This window comes from Triturus cristatus, chromosome 10 (genome assembly GCF_964204655.1).
Source record: "Triturus cristatus chromosome 10, aTriCri1.1, whole genome shotgun sequence".
Classification (NCBI taxonomy): domain Eukaryota; kingdom Metazoa; phylum Chordata; class Amphibia; order Caudata; family Salamandridae; genus Triturus; species Triturus cristatus.
Window position 1 is genome coordinate 1167513988 of NC_140593.1, and position 27051 is coordinate 1167541038.

The window sequence follows — 27051 nt, forward strand, 5'->3', positions numbered from 1 at the left end:
AACCCTCCTAAGGAGTGGGTTTGAAACACGTCAAACTTGCGTGTTTTTTACAAAACAAACTTGTTTAAAAAAGTATTGCTTTCATGCACTGTGAATTGGTTGTTGATTTAAAAAGCTGTTTATGCAGTGTATTAGTGCACTTGAATGACTATTGTCTAAATCCTGTCGTTGTTTGGTTGTTACCCCTGGCTTTCTCAATTGATTGTATAGTTATTTTTTGCTAGGCTGAGGTTATTGTGTATGGCTGATATGTTGTGTGGGTGCAAATGCTGTGAATCAGGTATGTTAGTATCAAGGAGTGTGTAAGAGAGTTTGGTTAGCTTGGTAACATGTGTGGTCTGATTGGATTGGTTGAAAAAAAAATGTATTACTATTTTCTCTATATGAAGTGTTGAAGTACATTAGAAATAATTTCTGTGAAATTCAAAAAACAAAAGAAAGTTTAAATAAAGTTGAAATAATTCAATTATTGAAAAGGGTGTCATAGATTTCATTTCTGTGCACCATTGAATTAAATATTTGATTGAATATCAGTATTGGCAATTTGTTGTTCTGTTGTATTTGAGGCTCAGCCTTACTGATTGGAGCCAAGACCCATTCATGTTTTTTTTAAATACCCCAAGCATCCTGAGATAAATAATGGCTAGGTGAATAAGCAACATGACAACTTCAATCAATCTATTGTGTGGGACATGGAATAGATGTTTTTGTTGATCTTTACTAATTACACCTCCACTTCATTCAAGCAATCATTTTAGTGAAGTTGTTGACACTATAGATTTTTTCACTAAAGATTCTCTTGTGTTCATCTCTGGTCTCAGAAATATAATGTAAATCTTGGGTGCAAAGATACAGTACAGAAGACCAGCACCAGAGGACAGTATGGCAAACACTTCCACAGCAACCAGGTATTTTCCTTTTGTGCTGAGATAAGCTGGGATAAAAGAGAGCCAAACACTGACAAACACCAGCATGCTGAAGGTGATGAACTTGGCTTCATTGAAGGTGCCCGGTAAATTTCGGGCCAGGAAAGCAATCACAAAGCTCACACATGCCAAGAGTCCTAAAAAGGCCAGCATGAAGCAGAACATCAGAAATGAACCCTCATTGCATTGAGCTTCAATTTTCCAATCCACAGCACTAATGTTAAGTTCTGGGAACGGGCATGAAGTCCCCAGCCAGATTACTGCAAAGCTTAACTCAATGAAGGAGCAGGACAAAACGATTGAGTAAGACGTTTTGGAGCCAATCCATCTTCTTAGCGTGCTATTGGGCTTAGTGGCACTAAAGGCCATGACCACCATGACTGTTTTAGCCATGACACAGGAAACAGCAAGTGAGAATGATATGCCGAAGATAACCTGCCGAAGCATACAGGACAATCTCCCTGGTCGACCAATGAAAATCAGGGAACAGAGGAAGCAGAGCATCAGGGCAACAAGAAGAACATAACTGAGCTGGACATTGTTTGCCCGCACCACTGGGGTGTGCCGATACCTTATAAAAATCAGCAAGATGCAAGTGGCATTGAAAAAGAAGAAGATGGAAACTGAAGCCAAGACGAAGCCCAGAGGTTCCTCAAAGGATAAAAATTCAATAATCTTTGGTATACATCTGTCTTTTTCACTGCTTGACCAGTGGTCAATTGGGCACTTCAGGCAGTCAAGTGAATCTGAGGAAAAAACAGATGATGAGACATTTTTTGAATTTACTTATGCTTCATGTAATAATTGCAACATTACAAAAAACACCTACTTTTACTTAATTAAGGCAGAGAGGTATACATATATATAGTTTTTTTTCCGGCTAAGTTCAGAAAACAACACCATATTATCCACCAAAATATTCAGAATATTCAGCCTTCCCCTTGCTTATACCCCAACGTATCCTCTGAGGACATCCATTAGCATATGACACTATTGATACTATTGCACAATCTTAGTCTTAGTAATCACTATATGTGTTTGATAAAACAGATTGACTGTTAGATGCAATACAGACTTCATTATTCAGCTTGGAAAACTACAGAGTTGCTCCTCGAAAGGCCAAATCGCGATTTCAAAATCTTCATTGAAGAAAGCGACTCAACAACCCACCTTTTTGTGTGGCAATGCTCCCATCAGGACAGGCCATGCAGGAGAAGCAGCACTTGGGACGTCCTGTGATGGCAGACTTCCTGTATCCTGGACCACAACTTTGACTGCAGACTGACACAGGAAACTGTAATGATGACAAATGATACAATATCTCTGAATCATTACACTAGCTCATACTGGACGGGTACTGTAATCACTTTAGACAAACAATGCACATATTAATGCCTCAAGCCATCAAAATCTGTAGGTTTTCAAAAATATCACTTTACCATGCTCACAATTCTCGTTTATAGACATTTTTATGATGTTTCCAATAGTTTAGTGCCTTTATTCTGAGTTGGGCTATAATTTCATCCCTGCCACAAACAGTGTTTTGTACCCCCTCTAGCACTGCAAGTTGTGTGCCAGTTTGTTACTGACCCAGTGGCTATTGACCTGCACAAATTTTGCAACATCCGACCAGGAAAAATCTGAGTGGGGAAAACCTCTGAAGTGTGAGGTTTTTTTTGAGGTGGGGCTTAGTGCCATTGAGCATGGCATCAATCCCTTTAACTGGTGCTCAAGCGCTCCAGGCTATTGTGATTGAGAGCTCAGGCTGAAAAAACATTTTTGAGGGGACATTAAAGGGAAGACCCCTATGGATTGAAACAGAGAACTTTGTAAAAGTACTTCCAGAGCCTGGAAGGTGCTGGATGGCTACTTGCCCTGATATGACTGACAGAGCCTTTTTAATCATCAGACGCTGTGCAACCTCTAGTGATGCTATAGGGCGCCTTCACATTGCGGACTCCCATCTCCTGTTCACCCATGTCTCCCAGAAATACTGGATTCTGTAGATGAGGTGAAGTTGCAGCATCATACTGTAAACATCCACTATCCTGCCTATTAATTAATTCAATGAATTTTCCAACTTACCCCTGGACCAGAGTTAAATGCCACAGGTGGATGTGACACAGGGGGCCTGACAGCAGTTAGGAATTAGTAGAGCTGCCTTTCCAGTAATAGCATATGCTACAACTGGTGCAGAGGCAAAACTCACAAATGGTGGCAATCTTGTAGTGGATTCCAGAATGACTTTTCAATGACTGCAAACAAGACAGACTGGTTTTCCACCATGCCAAATATAAATATCCAGTAATCACAAAATGTGAAATGGCATACAACACTTATGAATGTGTTAATCTTGAGAAAGTGGATGTCAATATGAATAACAATACATTTGTGGAAATAAATGAAATTTCATCTTAATTTACAAATTTGCCCGTTATGAACTCCACATCAAGCTCAACTCAGAAATACGTAGTTAGGGAGGCTCTGAGACTCAGGCCCAAGGTTACTGATTGACAGGTCTGGTGGGGGGGGACTTAGCCAGAAAACAAATGAGTGAAAAGAAAACTCTAGATCGATCCCACAGATAGGCGCAGCAGCACCACAATGGTCCAGGGAGAATGGCACCAATAAAATACACATGGCTGGATGGGAAAGTATGTTTCCAAAACACCATGAAGTCAGATCCCACATGAAGTTAGGAACACTTAGCCAATCAGTACATAGTGCACACAGTACTTATAGTGATCACCCGTTCCATAAGCCGGACATCTGGATACGTTACCCACTGGCCACATTGTGTCCACACAAGGTCAAGGTCCACCTGGATTCCTCATAGAATACATTAATTTATAGCTCCAAAGACAGAGGTTCACATTCCTTACCTAAAAAGGTTCGGCGGAACTGTTTTATGGCATTCGATGTACTCTATATGAAATTCGTCTGAGACCCAATGTAAATTTAGATAGTCCTCAGACCCCATGCTTGTAACTGTTCTCCCGGCCACACTGTTTAATTTACAAAATGATCTTGTTTTGCCAAACACCTCTTGTCTCTTGTTTTTTCAATGTATTTCATGTTCAAGCAATAAGAGTCTCTAGTAAATGACATGCAAGATACATTTTGGATTTCTTACTGCATTAAAATGCTAGCTCCCAAAATAATAGGCCCACTAGCGCCCACTCATGGATTATTTTGAACAGGTTTAATGTGTATAGGGGAAATAGTGGTTGTCACTGTCTTTCTCAGCCTCTACACAGACCACAGCTGCCATATCACATTTATGTGAGCCCCTGAAGACCTTGTGGATTAGCAGACTGTTCCATGTACAGAGGCTATTCTTTACTACTGACAGTTTTCATTTCATATAGATATAAGCCATGTACTCTCTTGAAAAGCCAAACATGTGCGGCTGCTCTTATTCTTGCAAGCTTTGGACAATTGATAACAGCTGAAGCTTCCAACAATAGACATTTCTGCCACAACAGAACTACCACACCCGTCCCTAGACACATTAATGAAAGAACTAGCAGATATAAAGGTATTAATCGGCTTGGCAAATTCAGCTGTGGTAGTTACGACTATGGAAGTCCGAACCCTCAGAGGAGAGATTATCACTTTCAAGAAATAACTCACAGTGACAGAGAAGAGGCTTTCTGATATGTAGAAGTATTTAAATTATCTGTGTCCAAACATTTTAGAGGCTACACAAAAAGACTGTTGACTTGGAAGATTGTATCTACAAGAAAAAGGTACATATCACTGGAAAACCAGAAAAAGTGGAAAAAGAAGACATGAAATGTTATTATGTTGTGCAGATTTGTATAGAGCACTATTTTCTTAGGACTATTTGCAATATATAGCTGCATACTTAACTTATTTCACCTCTAGGTGAGACCAATGCACTGTAAAGGTAACATAAACAAATAACAAAGAGGCAATCATAAAGAATAGTAGATTAATTAACAAAGAAATTATTTACACACTTGTTATCATTGTGTCTCTATGTAGTTGAAAGGACTAGTCTAGAGAGGATCCGTGATGAAGTTCAAGTACCCCATGGTAACTTTCACATATATATTTAAAGTAAAATTATCTTTGAAAATGTATCCTTTTCATCTGTGCCGTTTCAATGGTGCTGTGCAGGTGTAAATAAAGTCAACCCTAGGGCATAGTAGGACTACTTGAAAAGTCAGATATTCAGTGTTTCGTAGAATTCAAGAAGTGAGGAGGATAATCTTCTGTGTAGTGGCAGGTCATTCCATGCTTTAGGAGGATGAAGAAGTCTTGACTGTCTGATCTCGTTTTTTGTATCCATGGGATATGTGCAAGTAGGAGTCTTGAATGAATGAATGATTGAATGAAAGGATTTGATATAGCGTAAACAGCTACTCCAGATAGAGTGTCCTGGTGCTAAGATGGACATCAGTGCTAAGGTGAACATAGTGGCCGGATACTAAGCTAAGACTAATTCTTGAAAAGCCAGGTTTTAAGATGTTTTCTAAATGTTGCCAGGTCAGCTGAGGCTCTCAATGAGGCGGGTAGGCAGTTTATGTTTGTGCACTCAGAAACCCAAAGGATTTCCCCCCTATGAGCACTAAGCTTATTTTAGGGAGTCGTGCAAGGTCTGAAGTAGAAGATCTTAAGGTCCTAGTTGGAATGTAGCGGATAACACTCTTCTTAAGGTACTTAGGGGCATATTAACAAGCCAGGCGATAAAATTATCGCCGCGTTAGCGGCAGAAAACTGCCGCTAAAACGGCGATAATGGGCTTGATAATATGCTCTATGGAATTTCAATTGAAACCCATGTTAGATGTGAAGGGCATCTAACATGGGCTTCAATTGGAATTCCATATAGCATATTATCAAACCCATTATCGCCGTTTTAGCGGCAGTTTTCTGCCGCTAACGCGGCGATAATTTTATCGGCTGGCTTGTTAATATGCCCCTTCGCGCTTAGGCCGTGGAATGCTTTGAAGAATATGAACATGGCTTTAAACTTAATTCTTTCTTTTATTCGGAGTCAGTGCAGAGATTTGAGAGTAGGAGTCATGTGAGATCTAGGCTTTGGTCTCAAGATCGCACTGGTCGCTGCGTTCTGCTCTACTTATAGACGCTGAATAGGATAGTCAGGTAGGCCTAGGTACAGGCTATTAGCGTAATCCAATTTTGAGGTCACCAAAGGCTGAACCACAATATTCCTAGTGTCCACTGACAACAGAGGAAGAATTTTTGTTAGCATGCGGAGTCTGCAAAAACAGGAGCCAATCAGCGTTTGAATCTGGGGGCACATGGAAAGGACGTTGTCAATGAAAATGCCCAAGTTGGTAACCCTTTCTTGGGCCGACTGAGGAGGCATCGTCAAAAGTTCCATCAAAAGTATCAGTTAAGGTGTTGGTGGGGGGGTAAATGTCTGACCTGGAGATCTCATTAGGGTTCATTGCTTTGAGAAAGGGGGTTTTGTTACCGTAACTCAGTTGCAGGTCGTCCTCATTAAGGTCAGGCAGCAATGGAGATAAGGACATTGAGCGACAAGTGAACTGAAGGTGATGAACGCCGAAGATTAGTGGTGGGGACATGGAGTAACCAGGAACATCACTGGTGCATGAGGAGCAGTTATGGATTCTTGTACCAAGACCACGGCAGCCCTCAGATTACCCGCGCCTTAATGCTGTTACCTTAGCAAGTTTTCTGCTCCCTCATGTCTCTCGGAGGTCCAGTATTCCGAGCGCCGCCAAGATCTCATCCATCAGGGGCTGATACTCGTAGATGATTCCGCGGAAGCCATGCAGAAAACGGCATAACGTAGACTTGGAAGGATTAATGCTTCTAGTCTGCGGGTATTCTAAATAACTTGAAATAGACTGCTACCGGCATAGATTGTGCCTCTTTATGATGAACACTGCATGAGGGAACCAGAGAAATGATCACCATCCTGCTACCTCAATTCTATCGAACCAACACAACTTACTATGCGCTTAAAGTTTTTCTGCCAGACTGCCACTTGATGAAGAACATGAATCCTGGGCATGACAGTGAAGGCATATGGGTGGAGGCCGACCAGTCCCAAACGTTCATCCTCATAGCGCCTCAGGGACTCCAACCAGGCATGCCCTGGCTTTAGGTTAGAAGGAACATTTATGCAGCATTTTCTGATGACTGGAAGGCTTGAGCCAGCTGGAGATGGGTTCACAATGGAAGATGGGTCTACTGTATCAGGAGGTATACTGAGGTTGAGTGGCAGTGCTGTTGCACTATACGTTGTGGTAATGGACTGTACTCGATGGAAGCCTCTCACCCTATAAGCATGTTGTTAAAGAGGCACCCCAAGAAATAAATTGCCTGGCACAGACTAAGCCAAAATATCATTAGCGGATGTCCCATGTATCCGGCCATAAGAAGTGTCAAGTGCTGTTGCACTTTGAACTATGGAAATACACTGCAAGAGAAGGAAGCCTCCCACCCAAAAAGCATTATCCACATATATGCTGTCCGGTAAAAGTACATGGACCCGGTATGCCCCTGAGGGGGCAGAGCTAGCAGCGCTAGGAAATGGCCGTGTTGTAGGCGAGCTCTCCCAATCGAGCCATGATCCTTCACGAATCCTATGTGAATATCCCACATATCGCACATAAGAACTTAGCGACTGCACGGCGGAGAACACCAGCTACAGAACCATGTGTCTCACTGCGGCATGAAATTGCCTGAACTATAGCACAACCACACAGTTAGTTTCACCGGGGCACGGCCAGAAGCTCATGGATGCGCACGCCCCGGTATAATCAGCACGCAAGTCCGAGGCACAACCTGTATGGTGAAGGCCTGAAAGAGGTATCGGCGCCCTGGTATCCAGCGGGTGGTGTGTGCTGCGGATCGTGGGAGGTGTTTGAACCTTCCCCCTGCCGGTAAGAAACACACGGGGAGGCTGGGATTGTTGCTGGATGTGCCAGCAGCGGGCAAAATCAAGCTGAGGGCATTGATCTCTGCAGTTACTGGGGCAGCGCCATGTCCAGACGGTGAGGGGACCTGTAATGGTACTGACAGCATTCAATGCCCACATACCACATTGGCCCCCCTAAAGGTACAGATTTGGTGTGCGGAGGAGCGGCGGGGGATGTGGACTGACCACCATTGCATGGTCTTGCAGGCGCGGGTGACCCATTGGCAATCCTGCGATTTCGCGCCACCGCTGCTGCCTGGATGCGAGGTGTCAGTGATTAGCTGCTACATTGGCATACCACTATCTGTCCCTACCTCTGCAACATACAGCCCCACAAGCAGTCCACTCTGCAGAGATGCCTTTGTGTGGTGGGTAGCCACGAGCCTTTGGTGTCAGCTCTCCTCAGTATATGTAGGCTTACAACTGAACAATATTGCTCTCGGGCCTGGACGCAAGTTTTTTCACTGCAGCAACACTCTGCTGGACCAAGCCACCCAGATTACCAGCCTAACTCGGATGCAGACTGCGGTGCCCTATGCCCACTCAGTGAGGTGCCTGGGAACACATCGCTCTGTCTGTATGGGCGAGCCTATACCCAGGAGAACACGCTTCACATCTGAGCCCCCCTCGGAGCACTAGTGAGACAGCCATAGCCACACACAATGCTCTGGGTCACTCTGAAGAAACTCCGAATTCGCATAACTGAAGCTTTAGCAAGTACTCAACAAAAACATCATCGGGCTGCACCTGCGGGGCACTTCTGGAATTTGCCACGATACCCATTAATCCTCTGCACGATGGGGAAACCGGATAAAAATCAACCTAAAATGCATTTCGAACAGCAGCGAAAGGCGGTGGAGACGGGCGCTAAGGCCCCTGAGCAAAGCCAAGTGAACACAACCGCACCAGGATCTGACATGACAGTGGACTTCCATTCAATGTTTACAACAATACAATCGACATTGTCAAACCTAGATGGCAAAATCGACTCTTTAACATACCACATTGATCGCATGTCAGAGAGACTGGTCAAGCATACAGAGCGTATCGACATGGCAGACGCCGAATATCGGAGGCGGAGGACACTCTACATCAACTTGAATTGAAATAAACTCAGGCTGATAAGGCCCTGCAATCTCTGATGGCTAAAACTTAAGATTTAGAAGCCAGGTCCCATCGCTGTAACCTGCGCCTTATGGGGGTGGCGGAGTCGACGCGGACAGGCAACATGGAACGATACATCGAGACGTTATTAATTACTCTCCTTGGTAGAGAAACATTTTCTGATGTGTTCATTGTTGAAAGGGCACACAGATTTCTCGCACCGCCACCAGCGCCTGGAGCACGGCCACGCACCATAATAGCCAAAATAATCAACTATAGAGATAGAGATGCGGCGCTTCGCAAAGCTCGGGAACTAGGAACATTAAACCATGAAGGAATGTCTATATCCATCTACCCAGATTTCACATCGCAAGTGCAGGAGGCACGTAAGAAGTTCCCTGATGTGAAAAAAGAAATTGAGAGAGAACAATATTCCTCATGCAATGATATACCCCGCTAGCTTGAAAATTACAGATGACGGAATGAGTATAATCTGCTTCGATCCTAAGGAAGTTCTTAAATTCCTACAACTAAAGTACCCGCAACCTCTCCGACGCAAATCCCCGAGGGGGACACATGCTGAGAAAGACCACACTTCAGATGTAGAATAACAGCTGCGCTTCTTTGAACTATGCGCACCGCTGCAAGGGATTACTTGGTACACTCTTGCAGGATTCCTATGCATTCTATGTGCTACCTTGAGACACTAAGAGACACACCAGATATGTAAGTGATGTTGTACAGGTAACTGCTGTAGACGACTGTATCAAAATGATGCCATGTTTGGAATTTCCATTGAGCAGGTAACTGTCTATCGATTCTAGGTGATGACACATGTATTTTGTACAGTTATAGCTCCACATGATTGTGGCTCGATCGCCCAATCACTTTTCCATTGGGGTTGTTGGCTGGCGGCTGCCGCCCCCTGTGTATACCACAGCTTTTGTTTTTTTGTTTATTAACTAAAGGACGGGTCCAGAATGGGATAGTTTTTTGCCAAGGGGAATTGTCTTTGCCATAATTGGGATGGTGAAGTGGGCGGGGGGAGGGATAGGGTGAACCTTTGGTATTTTTGTGGTCACATGCCTGCTGGGATCCTATGTCCATGTATACACATATACATCACTTTCAGCCACAGCACACTCGATTAAAGGTAAACAGATGCAAAAAAAGTAGCACCAGGCCTATTGTTATAATTGAAGTTACAAAAATCACACACTATGGCTAAAGCTACACCTCTGCAATTTCTAACCTGGAATGTCAGAGGCCTAAATAACCCCAGGAAGATTAGACACATTTTTACCCATCTCAATAGACATCACATTGATGTAGCATTGCTCCAGGAAAGGCATCTACTTAAACACAAAGCAGATAAATTGGGCACCAGATGGGCCGATCTAGCAAAATTAGCAACCTACTCCTCATATGCACAGGGAGTGACAACCATTGTACGAAAGGGCACTCACTTTCTGTTAGATGAGACGCTCATTGATCCGCATGGTAGATACGTCAATATCATAGGCTTACTAAGAGGCACCAAAGTTGGTATTATCAACGTGTACGGTCCAAATACGGATGACCCTGACTTTTACATGAATCTCTGGGCAAAAATACGTGACCTGCCTGCTCTGGACCTGATCTTGTGTGGAGATTTGAATATCGCACTGGATAATGCACGAGACAGATCACAAAACACCATAAAACATCATCAACGTGCAGCCTCAATTATTTTGAATGGTATGACAGAGTTCCGCATGCATGACGTGTGGCGCATACGAAATCCAACTACACTAGATAGCGCTCATTCATCGACAGTACATAACAGCTGGTCAAGGCTTGACTATTGGCTCCTTACAGACCAAGCCTGCACATGGGCCACAGACATCAATCATCTCCCCAAAACACTCTCTGACCATAAACCCGTCATATTAACCCTACAGATCCCGACATATATACCCCCACTATTTTTATGGCGTTTCAATGCCACTGCACTCTTAGACCCCATTTACAAAGAAACAATCCACTCGGCAATAGTAGATTATTTTGCAGACAATCCACACTCAGTTGAAAGTGCAGGTACGCTGTTGGAGGCCTTCAATACGACTCTAAGAGGCACCTGTATAAGTACGAATGCTGGCATTTTAAGAGACATTCAAACACAATTAAAGAAGTGTGAAGACCGCATAAAACTTCTAGAAGCGGAATATGACAACACTCATAGTGCACTCACCCATAGCAATCTGCGGGACAAGATGAATCAATTAACCACACTGACAGATGATAAAATTTAATATACCTCCCAACGCCACGCAGCATGCAAGATAGGTGAAGGAGGTAGACCAGGCCAAATATTAGCACAAAAAGTGTGCACAGAGCATAAACAACACACCATTATAGAAGATGATAATGGGATGCTACATTATGACACCCAAGGCATATTGGACACGTTTGTGACAACATACAGTGATTTCTATAGGACACAACATACAGTATTAGTGCCTGAAATTATGCATTATATTAAAGACGTGGCGCTGGTATGGCTATCCGACACACACCGCTAATACCTAGCCCAACCCATAACAGAGGAAGAAGTGCAACTAGCTATAAAATCATTGCCCAATGGTAAGTCACCCGGCCCTGATGGGTATACTGGGGAGTTCTATAAAACATATTCTGAATTATTAATTCCGCATCTGCTTGAGATGTATGACGAAGCCTATAATAATAAAATCCTTCCCCCAACGCTACGTGAAGCGTTTATAGTGACACTGCTAAAGCCAGATAAAAATCCTGAAAAAGCAGAGTCTTACAGACCCCCATCACTAATAAATACAGACGTTAAGATATTGGCCAAGATTATTGCCACTAGGCTACAACCACTCATGTCCACGATAGTCCTACCCGACCAATCTGGATTTCTCCCATCTCGTTCAACTGCGCATAATCTACGCACCATATTTGCTCTTTTACATCAACTGAATCCGGAGTTACAGGCTGTAGCGGTGCTTCTAGATGTGGCTAAGGCTTTTGACTCATTTTTCTGAAGCACAACCCTTGTTTGTTTTTCTTTGTGAGAATTATTTAGTCTGAACCATCTGAAATTCACTGCATTCCCGTAGAGCTTGCCCATAAAACTTAATACTGAAATTGACTTTAAACCTACTACAAAATGGCGGACACGTAAAACGGCTATCGGACGCCCTTTTATCGAAATTGGATACAGGTGATTCTCCTGGATGGCTATTTAAACGCTGCAATGGTGACTTGAAAATATCACGATTGGTGCGACGTGGAAGAAGCGATCCCAGTTTATATCAAGTAAGTTTTGGGAGGTGAGGGTTTTTACATGTCCAGTGACCCTTGAGTAATAGTTTGGGGCATACCGGGTCCATGTACTTTTACCGGACTGCATATATGTGGATCATGCTTTTGGGGTGGGAGGCTTCCTTCCCATACAGTGGATTTCCATAGTTCAAAGTGCAACAGCACTTGACACTACTTATGGCCAGATAGGTGGGACATCCACTAATGATATTTTGGCTTAGTCTGAGCCAGGCAATTTATTTATTGGGGTGCCTCTTTAACAACATGCTTATAGGATAGGAGGCTTCCTTCGAGTACAGTGCATTACCACAACGTATAGTACAAAGGCACTTGCCACTATTTATGACCTGATAGGTGGAGCATTTGCTAACGGTATTTTGGCTCAGTTTGTGTTAGGAAATCTATCTCTTGGGTTGTCTTTTTAACAACTTGCCATAACGCTCTATATATATATGTATTATAGTTATTCCAACAAACGAGATCAGTTGAAGTGGATAGATGGAGTAGGTTGACCTCATAAACGGTTGAGCTCATTCTACTTACATATAATAACAATAGCTCTTTGGCACTTTGGGCATTCAATATCCTGTCTATACATCACAAATCTGAAGAATCGCTGTCTTTTGTGCAATTATCCCATTAACTTGCAGATAATGATGGACTACTAATCCATGGCCTTACAGGAATGATTTATGGGACACAGTCTATTTAAGACTCTACTGAATAAACCACACTAAATTGCGAATTAACTCAAAAGAATATAAGGTATGACTAATAATCTATGCAATTTATGAGAAATTAGCATGGGATGTTAAGGCATTAGAAATACGTTACCATCGCCTTCCCCTCTGCCCTTAGGTCCAACAGGCTCTCTTATCCTAGAACGAGGGACCAAGCAGAACTTTAATATAAAGCAAAGAAATGAACTAAGAAATATTTTTACTATTGTGATTGGTGAACACCAGCTAATCAATTTGACAGTATTATAATTGTCTCTTAATTATTCAGATTGTATGTATAAAAATGTGTTTAAGGTTTTTTACAAGAGATGCCGAATTCCTTGGGATAATGTTACTATAGGTGAAATTAATGTGGTAACCCCATGAGTCATCCTTGGTTGTTTAAGCTGTGCATATAAAGAAACATATGTATAAGACTTTGTCACATGAGTGGCATCTAAACAATTTGATGATATTATAATTCTCTCTTAATTTTTCAGGTAGCATGTATAAAAATGTGTCCAAGGTTCTTTACGAGAGTTGCCACATTCCCTGGGATAATGTTACTACAGATGGAATTAATGCGGTAACCCCATGAGTCATCCTTGGTTGTTTAAACTGTGCATATATAGAAATATATGTATAAGACTTTGTTACATGAGTGGCCCCATTCCTCTAGCAGTTTTACCTAATGATGGAAAAACTTCTTTTAATCAGTTTCCCCTTAGCTGTGAAGGTTTCAGCAGGTTATAAATTATGTGAAATATGGAAAATCTGAAAAAGATATTGCCGCAATGAAATATTTTTGTATATATGTTTTGTTCTTTTTGGATGAACTTTAGTGATAGGGATTGTGTGTATTTTTCTATATCTTCTTAGAAATTTTTGTTAGTGCACTGGTTTTAAATTGTAAATTTTGTGTGCATTTAATACACATTTTTTATGTATATATTATGTACTTATTTGCAGCCCTGAAAAAGACCTTCTGGGTCAAAACGCGTTCGCTACGGTCGTTTTTAAGAAGATTTTTCAAGAAATTGAAAAAGATAATGGAGTGTTGAATCACTGTGTTTGTTGTAAATCTACGTGTGATAGGCCTGAGCGACTCGCACAACGGCCCTCCTGTGCTGTGTGTCCCACCTTCTCCTTACCTGTACATTGACACCGTAGCAAAATCCACTGCACTCTCTCTGAATCTGTGACTCAGCCAGCAGGAGTATCAGCCAGGTGTGATTTCACTAGGCTGGGTACAACAATTGCCGGCTAGTCCTCTGATGTGCCTACAGATGCAGTGGATGCAGCAGAGTCCCCTCAGGAGTGACGTTGCAGCGTTCATGCAACACAAGTTCGGCATAGCACATGGGCCTTACCCTCCACAGCATACGGCCAGCCCAACATCATCCGGCCAGTGATACAGGGAGACGGCAGACACCATTGTTAATCCCCTCCGTGCAACCCGGTGCAGTGTTGGATCGTAATATACGATGTGTACCTCACCATGTTGGTGCGCATGCGCGCCTCTACTATTACCAGCTCCAAGGGTCGCAAGGTGGTCTTCTCACACAGGTCAACAATGTGTCTCCAAGCGTCCTGCCGGACTTCACCACCAGGTATGGGTGATTGTTGCGCATCAATGTTTACTGCCACGGATCATCAACTCCACAGATCCTCCACATCCCACTCCAGGCTCCAGACGCAGGTCCAGCGAGGTATCACAGATCCAGACGAAGGTCCAGCGAGGCATCATGGCTCTCATCCTGGTCATCCTGGATGTTGGCTGACTTGCAAGGCTTGTTGATGTGTGCTGCACTTGGCCCTGTCTGCTACATTCTGCATGTTATTGTATTTTATGTCTATTTCCCACTCACAGGAATGCCCACACGTACTTACTAGTAATCTTCAATACTCTCAGTTCTGCTTATCCTTGTTCCAGTCATTTCTTTATGAGGTGGATTCCACCTCCAGAGACAGGAAAACTTTATGAAATGCTCATAGTCAAAGCCCTGTCCACTATTATATGGATGCTGTAAGAGCATTGGCATTGCTAGTATCCTACTGTCTCTACCAAACATCTGTCAAAGGCCTCAATAGTGAGGGAGGTGGGTGGGGTGTGATGACTGAGACAAGCACAAGAGTACTAAGATTAATGAGGATTACCATTAAGTAATCAGGACATTACTTCTTCATCCCTTGCTCTAGTCAAAGTCATTACTTCATGAGGTATACCAAAATCATGACGTCTTTGAAAGAAATTAAAGTGGAGCCACCAAATTCAACAGCAAATATTTATAGAATATGAGATATACATGGATATCACTGACTTTCTAATAACAAATCAAAAATATACTTCAGATAAAGTGTGCTTACTAGATTGATGCTGCTTCCACTTCTCTCCTGCACACTGATGATGGCCTTGTTTGGTCCAGCTATACCACAAGGCCAAGTGATGCAAGTTACTGCATGCGTAGATATGTATATTGCAAACTGCACTCCTCTTCGCAGCCGTTTGTACCTCCATCCATAATTTATTCACCTGTACATTTTGCATTTTAATGTTTCCTAATGGTATTCTCATGGTTTATTTTGTACTTGAGTGTTTCTGTACTATACATGACTTGTCTGGTTTCATATCTAACCCCACATGGGTCTAGTTCGCTTTGTATCAAACCTTATACAAATGATGGAGGGATATGCAGTTGGTAAATGTGAGCGTGTAGATGAAGGCTGCAGCATTGATGGTGGGAAGAGGGCACAGGCGGCGGAACGGGGTGTGGGGGAGAGCACAGGCGGCACAGATCACAGGGATTAGCCAATAAGGGGAGACTCATGGACCATAGAGCGCAGGGAGGCAGACTGGCAAGAGTAGCCCTGACACAGGAGGCAAAGAGGAATTCACCAGCATTATCTGTTGGAGCACAATTTAGAAGAAAGGGATTGGACGAGCAGAAGGAGAAAAAGGAACACAAGCTCTTCAGTGGCAGGAGGAGGTAGAGAAGCACTGTGACCAAGGGATGAGACCTGGGAGGAGTAAGAGGCAGAGACAATGTGAGCCTCACAGGGTCCCTGTTTGTCTTCTCAGCTGCATGCCTGAGCCCTGTCTTTGGCAGACAGTCTTGCTTGAAGGTATCTTAGACACAGAGGGGAATTTCCACAGTGCAATATTGCATGGAGTGAGGATGGCACTTTTGTGGCGCTAATGTGGCGATTGCCAGGTATCGCCGGATAACGCAGGTTTCACTATCGTCATCGCGATAAGGTTTTTGGGACTTTTCACCACCTAACCCTGGTTCTATTACCATATAGCGTCTGCTCGATATTAGTGCACTAATATTGCAATAGATTTCAAGGTTAGGCGGCGTTAACAAAACTGCCGATAATTTGCCATGGTGATAGTTTTTGGCAGTCCTTCATAATATCCCCCAAAGTGCTTTGTGCAGAATATCCAATTTAAAACATAGCTATAACTCTAGTGGCTTTGTTATTCATCAAGAGATGTATAGATAAAGTCATTCTCACCTGACTGTCATTTCCACCCCATAAGATGGCACTCTTGTTAATGACCAGTTTAGGATGTGGAGAAGTACTGGCATCGTAGGTTCCCACTTTCACAAAACTGCTGCTCTCATTTGATGTCACATGCCAGTATAATAAATCATAGAATTGCTGGGAGTCTCCATACGAATTAAAAAACAACTTACTGCCTTCAGAGCTGCTCATGCAAACATTCTTGACGTAGTGCAACATCTGCATATAAAACATATATTTTGATATTTTTGAAAAAAATGGAAGATAATAAAAAGAACATGCTATGGACTATGGTCTGTGTTGAGGCTGCCATGAAATGCCGGAGGAGGGGGACACTTAATTGTGAAAGACAGAGAGACCACTTTGTGCATCATTCAGTGACTCGATGTAATTGTTAAATTGCTAAACTAAGGGTGCTTATCTTATACATGTACTGCAAATGGGAGATTTTGCTAAGATAGTTTGGAAAGATGAATACAATATGTCTGTGTCCTTACCTGCCATGGTGGTAAAATCTTAGGATCTGCACATGACCCATTGGTGAAGGGGCCTTCCTGGTCTTTGCAGTTGATCAGATCATGCAGTGCCAGAGCCATAGCATAGATGGCCCTGTATGCAGAATAAGGAAACCTGAAGTTATTCACATCGTAAATCGCAGCATCAAGACCCTCCAGCTTTTCTGATCCGCTGCAGGGTTTCCTATCAACTGTCACATTCCCAACAAGGGATTCATTTACTACATTCATCCCTTTGCAATTGAAGGCTTGCTCCCAGAATCCCTTTATGAAAATGTCATTGGGGTCCTTTAAAGGGTGGATGCTGTGGAGGAATTCTTTGAGCCCAGGGATGTCTCCACTGTAGACCGCGAGCCCCAGTGTGCCATTCAATGTTTGCCACAAGTCCCTCCGGGAGAAGACTATTGATGGAATCCAACTGGTAACCCCAATCCAAATTTTCCCCAATACTCCTTCTCCAGACAGAATGTTCAGAAGTGGAGTAATATGAATTGAAAAAGAGTAGCACACAATCACCTTGGCAGTAGATATTTTTACAGTGTCAGTGACATGGGCTAAGGTGCCAATGCTGGGTTGTGTGGGAAGAGTTTCGAAGAATTCAACACAGATCCCATTCAAAGCAGCTGCTTCCTTGAGCATCTGACTGCCTTGGAGACTCAGATCATTGTTGGAGGCCAGAATCCCAATCCATGTCCATCCAAAGTGGACAAGTAGTCTTACTAAAGCATCTGGCTGCAAGGAAGAACTTGTCACTGTCCGCAGGAATGATGGGAATTGGCTTTTGTCACTTAGGATGGGGAGTGTTGCAGCATAGCTAATCTGTTGAGAAGAAAATACTTAATTATATTCAAGTGCTTAGGGCTCCATGACAAAATCTGGCGGATTTTGTTGTTCCCCCCCTCAGATTTCCTATACCAGAGGACATTAATTTTTTCCTGTAGGTTCAGATCTACTCCGGATTGCACCATTTTCTGAAACAGGTGGAATTTGGGATTTTTGTATGTTTTCACCTAGTATTTCACACAAGCATTTGGGCAGCATTCAGCACCTGTTACTATTATGCTACCCATCTCTCCATGTCCTGTTTCATATTTCCATGTCTATCTCACTCTTCTCCTCATGTCACCTTGTCTAATCATCTCTCTTTGCAGCACATGTGTCACCAGAGCAGAAATACATGCCAAGCAGCAACCCTTGTGCCTCCAGTACATCAGTTACTTACCCACTTGGCCTTAGATTGCATGCCTCTTACACATCAGGTGACTAGCATCATGTGTGTAAGTAAGTGCTGCTTGTGCCTGCCAAGCTATAGTTGTATGACTGTAGGATATAAACAATGATATATTTTCTGTTTGAAACTGACAAGTAAAAGTGCATATACCAAGTCGGCGATGCTGAGAGCGCAAGGTGAGTGGTTTTATTTTATTTTTTTTAAGTTAACTTATCCCTTTGTATGTCGAGTTCCCCGACCCCCAACCTGCCCCGCCCCACTGCCTACCGCTCTTACCTATGGTGGCCACCACTGTCTAAAGGTCATACAATGCAGCCCTAACTTGCACCACTGATTTTGAGATCTACCGAAACGGAAGCTAATTTCACAGTGCAAATAATCACTTAAGAGAGTTCTGAAGGTTGATTTAATGGGAGAGGGGATTCTGGAAGAATGTTGAAACTACATTATATTGTCTGAGGTCATATTTTCTGTGGTTCTAAAAAAATATTCGACGTATGAATTTTCCTTTTAGTTCCAACATGTTTTACTTTGTTATAGCTGGCTTCTGTAGGAAACCTCCATCATTCGCACCGGAATTCAACCTGGAAACTCACTGGTATGATGTAGCAACAGTTGATAACAAAACTAGTCATGGGCAGAACTTGCGGAGTTTAACATTAAAGCTTTGCGAGATTCTGTAGAGGTCGGCGAATGGTCCAAAATTGGCACTGTTCACACTGATGTTTAGCGCCAGCACCATGGGGCGCTCCACACCGTGCCACACTTTGAGTTGGTTCTGCTGCTGCTCAAGTGGATTTTCTACTCAAGCGGCAACATTCTCAACACAAACGGTCGTGACCACCCGCATTGGGAAAACTCGCCCGTGCCCTTCTAGTACCTGAAAAACATACTAGGGGATGCCAATTCTCGCTTGTGCATTCCAACTTACCATTGGCGAGCCATGCATAATTTGGATGGAACTCGAAATTACATGTGCAACACGGAGTGGCTAAAACTCAGCCAACTCTGCTGGTGAATGGAATTTATCACCCACAACTAAACAACACACTTTACCCATGATTGCAATATCATAAAGGCATTCCAGGCGAGGCAGACAGGGCTCTCTGAGGGCCTGTCATCAAAGAGAGCAGACACCACACATGCAGGAGGTGGAAGAAAGGCAGGGAAGGCGGTGGGGATTGCTTAAGGGTGGGAGGTAAGATAATCTTTCCCATTTGGGTGAGGCCAGAGAGGCCATGTTATATAAGACTCCAACATTACTCATCTGCGCCACATACAGTTGAAAGCAAGGGCAGATGATTTTTGGGGGTGCATACATAATATTAAATTATAGATGGATAACAAGTGAATTACTGAGATGCTTTTCACTGCCGGGTGCGGAGTGATTTCTTAGACAACTCGAGTTTCACTCTTATTGTCTGTTTGATGCCACTTAGAACCCCCTCAGTGAAAAACATCCCTGTAATTCACTGTTACTCCTCTATAATTTCATATATACCAGCTCTGATTGTACAAATGAATCTCTTTACGAGTTTTTATTTTTCCTTCACTGTATATGAACTAAGAAAATTAAAAACTATGATTTGAAGTCTTGCATACTTGCTGGTTAATTTTTCAGTTTATTTACCTTGCAAAAGCCTCTACTGTGCTAGCAAAGGGCGAAGCACGTGTATGTAATGAAAGTCTGTATAATCAAGTGTATCAGAGAATCTAGTTACTTCAAGGAAAAGGAAAATCTAACAAATACAAAAAGGTGATACCAGCATGACATGGGAACAAACAATTCTAAACAAATACGGGATGGAAACAACAATTTTTTAAAATACATACATTGTTTGACTACATATACTACAGCTGTTCGTTAATGGCTTCTCTTGGTAGTGCACAATAGTGAACTTCATACTACATTTATTTTACAACCGTACAAAAAGAGCAACTGTTCTAAAATTTCTATCATTCAACATGAAAAATGATAAATGTTTTGGTTCTCAAAATGGGAACAGACCAATGTGCAAAGCTCTTTTGTGGTAGCAAAACCTGTGATTCGCAAAGTTGCAGGGTGTGTATCCTCAAAAGGGCTTTCCATAATGTAAAAAGCCCCTTTATAATTCAGAAGATTTATTTTCAACTTCTAAAACGGCTTTTCCAATCGTTAGAGAATTACGAAGAGGATGGCTCTTGAAAGAGGAGTCCCTCTCCTATTTGCAGTTTAGATAGAAACGTAGCAATTGTTTGTGATTGCAACTGCAGTCACAAACAAGTGATGAGTTATCAACCCCCACGGTGGGATGGTAACTGATTTACAAACAGGAAGGATTCCTCTGCAGCACTTTATACCTCCTCTCCACTTTTTTTAACATTTACAGGTATGCCATTCTGTGCACTTCTCCCTAAGACTGTTGATGATGAGATCACAACCAGTGCAACATGAGTAGTCTTAGAGACAGACTTGGAAGCTTCAGCTTTTTTAGAGGCCCTATTCTGGGGCCGATTCCGATCCGGGTCGGAAGGGCACCGAACGTGATCCGGCCGAAAAAACTACGAGCCGTACGCGTGTTTTCCGCCTGACTCGTACAGCTGTACGAGCGAGCAAGTACGATGCGAGCTATGTGAAATTCACCGACCGAGTCGTTTCAATGTCCGAACCGCTCCGCACGTCTCGGCCGTAAGCTAACCGTGGAGTGCAATGGATGCGATTTACGACCGAGCCAGTATGATGCACGTGTCGGACAGCCGGTGTGAGCCGGAACCTCTGGCTCGCAAAACGTCCGGGAAGTTGCCTTTGGGGATCCGCGTCGGACCCCCTGACACCCGCAGCCCTATGAGTCAGACACAGGGGGAGACCCAAGGGTCCCCCCAACACAGGCATGTACGGTGCAAATGGCACCAACGAGCACCCATTGTAGGGGGTGCCCTTGTGCGAGACGTACCCATTCAGTCAATGGGAGCCCATGTACGCGTCGTACGACCGGCTCCCATTGACTTCTATGGTTGTCCGACCGAACCGAGTCCGGCAGCATACGGCCGCAACGTACTCGCTCGGCCGGACTGCAGGACTCCAGCTCGTCGGAAAACCCTCCGGATCCGGCTCGGTCGGAGAGCTTTCCGACCCGGATCAGAATCAGCCCCTTTGTTGTACGAATTTCTCCCTGGTCGGAAAAGTGATTCCTTGTTCTACCTTATTAGGTTCCTCGTACAGCACGACATATGCCAAAGTCTAAGCAAGAGTAAGGAAAATACTTCACTTAACACACATTACATATATGAATAACCCTATAAATTTAGAAAAATATTAAACTTTTAATAAATAATAATTAACAAAAAATACATATATTAAAAAATAACAATTAATCAATGTACATAATTATTAATCATCACTAAAGTGATGATCTATTAATAAATAATTGTTATTGAAATTTTACTCAATCAGTTTCCCACCCTGTACCCCTACAAACCTAGCAGCCCCACCTAAATTATACTTAAAAAATAACAATTCCATAACTTACATATTTAAAATAAATTAAATATTTATTTCACAATTGATAAGTAATTGTTAATTAAGTATTACTTAATGTAATGTAATGTAATGTAAAATCCACTTCTATAGCGCTGCTATCACTCCAGGGAGTATCTTGGCGCTCAAAACTTCCCACCCTACACCACTGCTAACCTAGGGGCCCATTATGATATCGGGTGGATCGCCACGGCTGGGTCGGCGGTGGCGATCCTCCCGCCAAATGTCCCTGATTTACCCCCCCATATTAGCATGGTGAGGGGCACCGCGGCGGGCGGGAAGTCCATCCGCTGCTTTTCCTCCGGCCAGATTACCGGCCGGGCGGAAAAGGGCCACATGATGGTGGCTAGTATGCCTGCGGTGGAATGTCTTTCCATGGTGGAGACTCTGCCATGGAAAGGCATACGGTGAAACCTCTGGGGGCCCGTTGTGTGCCCGCGGGGGTAGGGGAGTGGTGGGCTGCACTTGGGGGATACCTATGTTACCCCCTTCATTGGCATACACAAGGGGATCAATTCCGATCCTGTATTTTTTTTTTCCGTACGACTCGTATCCGTCCCATGATGTTCGATTGGTACGGGAAAAATACATACGGATCGGCCCGATCCGTACGAATGTGATCGTGAAAAGTTGTACGAGACATACACGGACACTTTTCCGTACGAATCGTAAAAATACTGTCCGACCGTACAAGTACGATCCGGACCGGCTTTCCGATTTACGAATCGTACGGAAAACGTCCCGTACACGGGGAATGACATATGTATATGACATATGTATATGTACGCACCTTACAAAAACATTGCGTATGTATGCACCGTACTTATGTAATGTTGGGGGTACGCACCGTACATACGCAATGTTGGGGGTACGCACCGTACATACGAAATGTTGGGGGTATGCACCGTACATACGCAATGTTGGGGGTACGCACCGTACATACACAATGTTGGGGATACGCACCGTACATACACAATGCATGGGGGGTATATGCCTGTACGACTCGTACCCCTGGGAAAAAGTCGGAGTATGACTCGTACCGCGGAGAACGTCACGTATGACTAGTCGGACACACAAAAAAACAGAAGCTAATACAACGAAACGAGTCGTACTGAACCACGGACACTGTAAAACAGCACAAGGAGGGTCTATTCGACTCGCACAACACCACAAAACACGTCTACAGTGCACAAAACATGGAAATGACTGGCCTGGCCACATCCAAACAGGCAAACAGCGGGGCAAACTCACAACCACCCCTTGTAACACACCCACCAAAAATTCAAACTGAGCCCCACCCACAAATGGACCAATAAAAAGGGCCCACACACACAAACCATGAGCCTTTGCAACAGACTCACTGCAGCTAGAGAGCACACACCAACAACTGCACCCATCCACCTTAACATATACACCTTCACACAACCTCCTTCACACATACCCCTCTTCACATTCAGACCCACAACTTCACATTCAGACCCACACACCCACAACCATCCACACCCTCACCCCACACCATGCCCACGGACAAGAATCCAAAGTTCACAAGGGAGAAGCTGGAGATCCTTGTCAATGAAGTCATCAAAGTCGAGCCACAGCTGTTTGGAACATTGGTCAGACAGACCAGCATAGCCGAAAAATCACGCCTGTGGCAGAGGATCGTCGATAGGGTGAATGCTGTTGCACCCATCAGAAGGACCAGGAATGAATGCCAAGCCAGGTGGTACGATCTGCGGAGGTCAGTCAAGCGAAAAATGAATGACGACTACGCCCAGAGCAACATCACTGGAGGTGGTGGGCCCCGCAGACCAGTACATTTCCATCCCTGGGAGGAGAAGGGGATGGCCCTGTTTCCGCGGGTGGGAGTACATGGACTTCAAGGACTTCCAGAGCCTGGTGTGTACACAAACAACTTATGTAACATGGGGGTAATGGCATCCACACGCCAACTACACAAAATGCACGCAACTACCCCCAAGCCCTCACCGGCCAGAACCATAGTCAAAAACAACGCTAATGCCACTAACATGTGTATGCCCCATTGAGAAAGCAAGGCCATGCTATGTCCCATGCTACATGAAGCACTAACCCAAGAATGGATGTCCAGTATGCTGGGAGGGTGGGTGTCACAAAATGCATTGTTGAACTCCAAATCAGACTCAATTGCCCTCATCCCATATGGCCCAGGTACATACCCATGCACCATGCTCAATGCACAGGGACTGTGAAAGTACTGACAAGATAGCTAACACTGGGCCCTGGTGTAGGCAGCACAAGGCCCTCCTGTGACCAGTGCAAACACAAACACCAAGACAACAAGGTCAGATATCTAGGACAGGAACTCACACTCACTGTCATGGCAGCATGCTCCATGGGGGGACAGCTACATCACCTGGGAGCCCCAGTGCCAAATCACACTACACCCACCAGCAGGCCCTGTCACACACACCCCTTACACAAGCAGACACCCCCGGGACAGGCAATGGATTTACCTACTGTCACAATGGACATGTAACACAACAAGACCAATACATAGCCAAAGAAGCATCCAAGCCAAAAATCAACAAGTCAAAGAATCAGGAACACATATCAACCTGTCCCCCGCAACATACCCATCCACAAGTGAACATTGAGGAGAATGCTAGGCACATACAACTACCTGGAGGAACAGTGCCAACTAGAATATGTATGAAACATGGATGTTGCATGAAACATGATTAACATTGTCTGTCTCACACACACAGGGCAACGTGAGGAATCTCCCCCCAACAATGGGGGTGCAGAATCACAGTCCCAGGCTCGGGAGGAACCTGATCCCACCAGCAGCGACGCCTCTCAACACTCCGTGGATGACACCGACTGACCTGGACCCTCTGGTGTCCAAGCCCCTGCAGCACCTGGTTCAGGAACATCTGTGCCAACCACCACCCCCATTCCTGCCACATCCCAGGAGACACCGAGGAGCCCTGCCCGCAGTGAACAACTGAGCCAGTCTGACCAGGAGGGACAAGGTTCGCCGGCCAACCAGGAGGAGGAAGACAACACCACCACTGCCATCCCTCAGGGGTCCCGTAGACCCGATGTGCCCACAACGGCAGGCCATGCTCCTGTGGGCAGGGGTGGTGGGAGTGGAGGCAGGCAGAGGCGAGAACCTGACCAGCCAGCTGAGGGGACCGGTATGTCACACATACACAACATCATGGAGGCATACCGGCGTGACACCAGGGAGATCAGCCAGGTAGTGGGGACCCTCACAGAGATAAAGGGGACCCTCACAGAGATGAAGAACCAGCAGGCCAAGCAACACGCCAGTCAACAAGAACACCAAGGACGGATGGAGGCAAGACTGGCTGAGCTCCTGGCGGTGCAAAGGGACATAAGCCATTCACTCCGTCGGATCGCCGACAACATGGGCAACCCTCCCTGTGCCACCAGGCGAAGACCACCACCAGCCACAGGGAGGGAGGAGGAGGAGGAGGATTTGTCCGACGGAGCGTCCCAAGCATCGTCAAGGCCTGCATCTGAGGGTCCCCCGAGGAAGGTGGGTCATCCACGGAAAAGACCGTGAGAGGCAGCGGGCCATCCACATCTCCCAGGTTACCTGGCCTGGCACCTGGCCTTCATGTGCAACAGCATCACCTCATTGACTGACATTCTCTGCCACATGGACTTGCTGGTCACAGTCTGACCAATGATGCCAAACACTGTGGTCTGGACTCTGCTGCTTTCAAATGCCAAGGATCCCATCTCCCCCTGGGAACTTTGGATTCTATGGTCCCTGTATTGCACCTTTTATTTTTCCACAAATTACGCCCCAGACCTATAATAAGAAAAAACAATTTAAATTTGATGTTGCAGTCATTTAGAATGAGTCCACAACATACGTGTGGGGATATGTCAATGTATGCCTGAGTGTGGAATTAACTCCAGCCATCCATACACTGGGATCTGAGTCTGGTCGAGGACACACATGGGTCACAATGTATCATCAAATACAGACATGGAGCCCAATACTCACCCGTGATGGCCTCAAGCTGCTGAGGGGGGGCTTGCAATACTGCTCGGACAGACCAATTTGGAAGAGTATCATGAAGGCGTAGAGGTCATGGGTCATGTGGAGGTGCCCGAGGAGGGAGTCCCAGGTCTGTTTGGCGAGGTGGGAGAACTATCTCCTGCATGCAGTTGTTCTGTGGATGTGATGAATGGTGGCCAGGGCAAGGTTGGCTGCACGGAGTTGGGTGTTGGATGACAGACGTCCAAGGTCGGTTTTGGGTCTGGGGTTGGGGACTGCCTCCTGAGTGTGGGTGAGGAGTCTGAAGGTGATCCTGCAGCAGACAGTGAGCCATTGTAGCTATCTCAGGTGGACGGTGATGTGGCTGGGGTGGGGGATGTTGAAGTTGAGGTGTGCGGATGCACCCTGGATGTGGACAAGTTCTCCTGGAGTTTGGCTGTTGTTCTTCATTGAGGGCGGTGCTGTAGTTGACCCGGCTGGTGTCGTGGACCTGGGGGACAGTCTGTCTTGCCTTGGAGTGGATCTATCTGTGGATCATTTGCAACATGCGGAGGGTGTTGCAGCATGAGGTACAGATGGTGTTGAGTTGCATGGTAATTGTGAGCAAGGAGTCCATGATGAACACCAGCTTGCTTGCGTGGACACTGGGTGCTGGTGCGGTGCCCAGGCCGGTGGGACACAAGGTGTTGACCCAGCCGTAAGGGGACAATCCTCAGATGATGACCTCAGTCCTGTCCAAGTAGAGCCTCAGGTGGCTGATGTTCAGCCATTCATCAACGGACCTCATGCCTTCTTGAAGGTTGGATCTGGCAATGGCTGGGTCTTTGGTGAGGGTGAGGAGCAGCTGGGTGTCAATTGCATACGAGATGATGATGAGGTCGTGTGCGCATGTGATGGTGGAGAGGGGGGTCATGGAGACATTGATGATCGTCACACTGAGAGATGAGCCCTGGGGCATGGGCCAGATGACCCCAGTGTACTACATGCTGAAGGGTGGAGGCCGACTCCCTGGGCCTTGCTGGTGAGCTACTTGGTGATTTAATCCTGGGCCATCCTCTGGATACCAGTGTTGGAGATGTGTGAGCTGATAGTGTGGTAGCACATGGTGTAGAATGCCATTGAGAGGTCAAGGGGGGTGGTCTCACCATTGTTGAGCAGGGCAAAGTTGTCGTTGGTGGTGGCAATGATGACGGTTGCAGTGGTGTGATTACTGTGGAAGATGGTCTGGTGCCGGTTGCC

At 44.8% G+C, this 27051-nt stretch overlaps 1 protein-coding gene across 1 annotated transcript in view; it reads right to left on the reverse strand.

Moving 5' to 3' along the window:
* Nucleotides 1-749: 749 nt before the first annotated feature.
* LOC146796865 (extracellular calcium-sensing receptor-like) overlaps nucleotides 750-27051 on the reverse strand; it is an 80660-nt gene continuing 54358 nt past the window's right edge. The window contains exons 4-7 of the mRNA XM_085631403.1: nucleotides 17035-17871; nucleotides 16529-16756; nucleotides 2097-2220; nucleotides 750-1672 (exon numbers count right to left, since the gene is read on the reverse strand). Of these exons, the coding sequence (XP_085487529.1) occupies nucleotides 750-1672; nucleotides 2097-2220; nucleotides 16529-16756; nucleotides 17035-17871 (2112 nt within the window). The remainder of the gene's footprint in view (nucleotides 1673-2096; nucleotides 2221-16528; nucleotides 16757-17034; nucleotides 17872-27051) is intronic.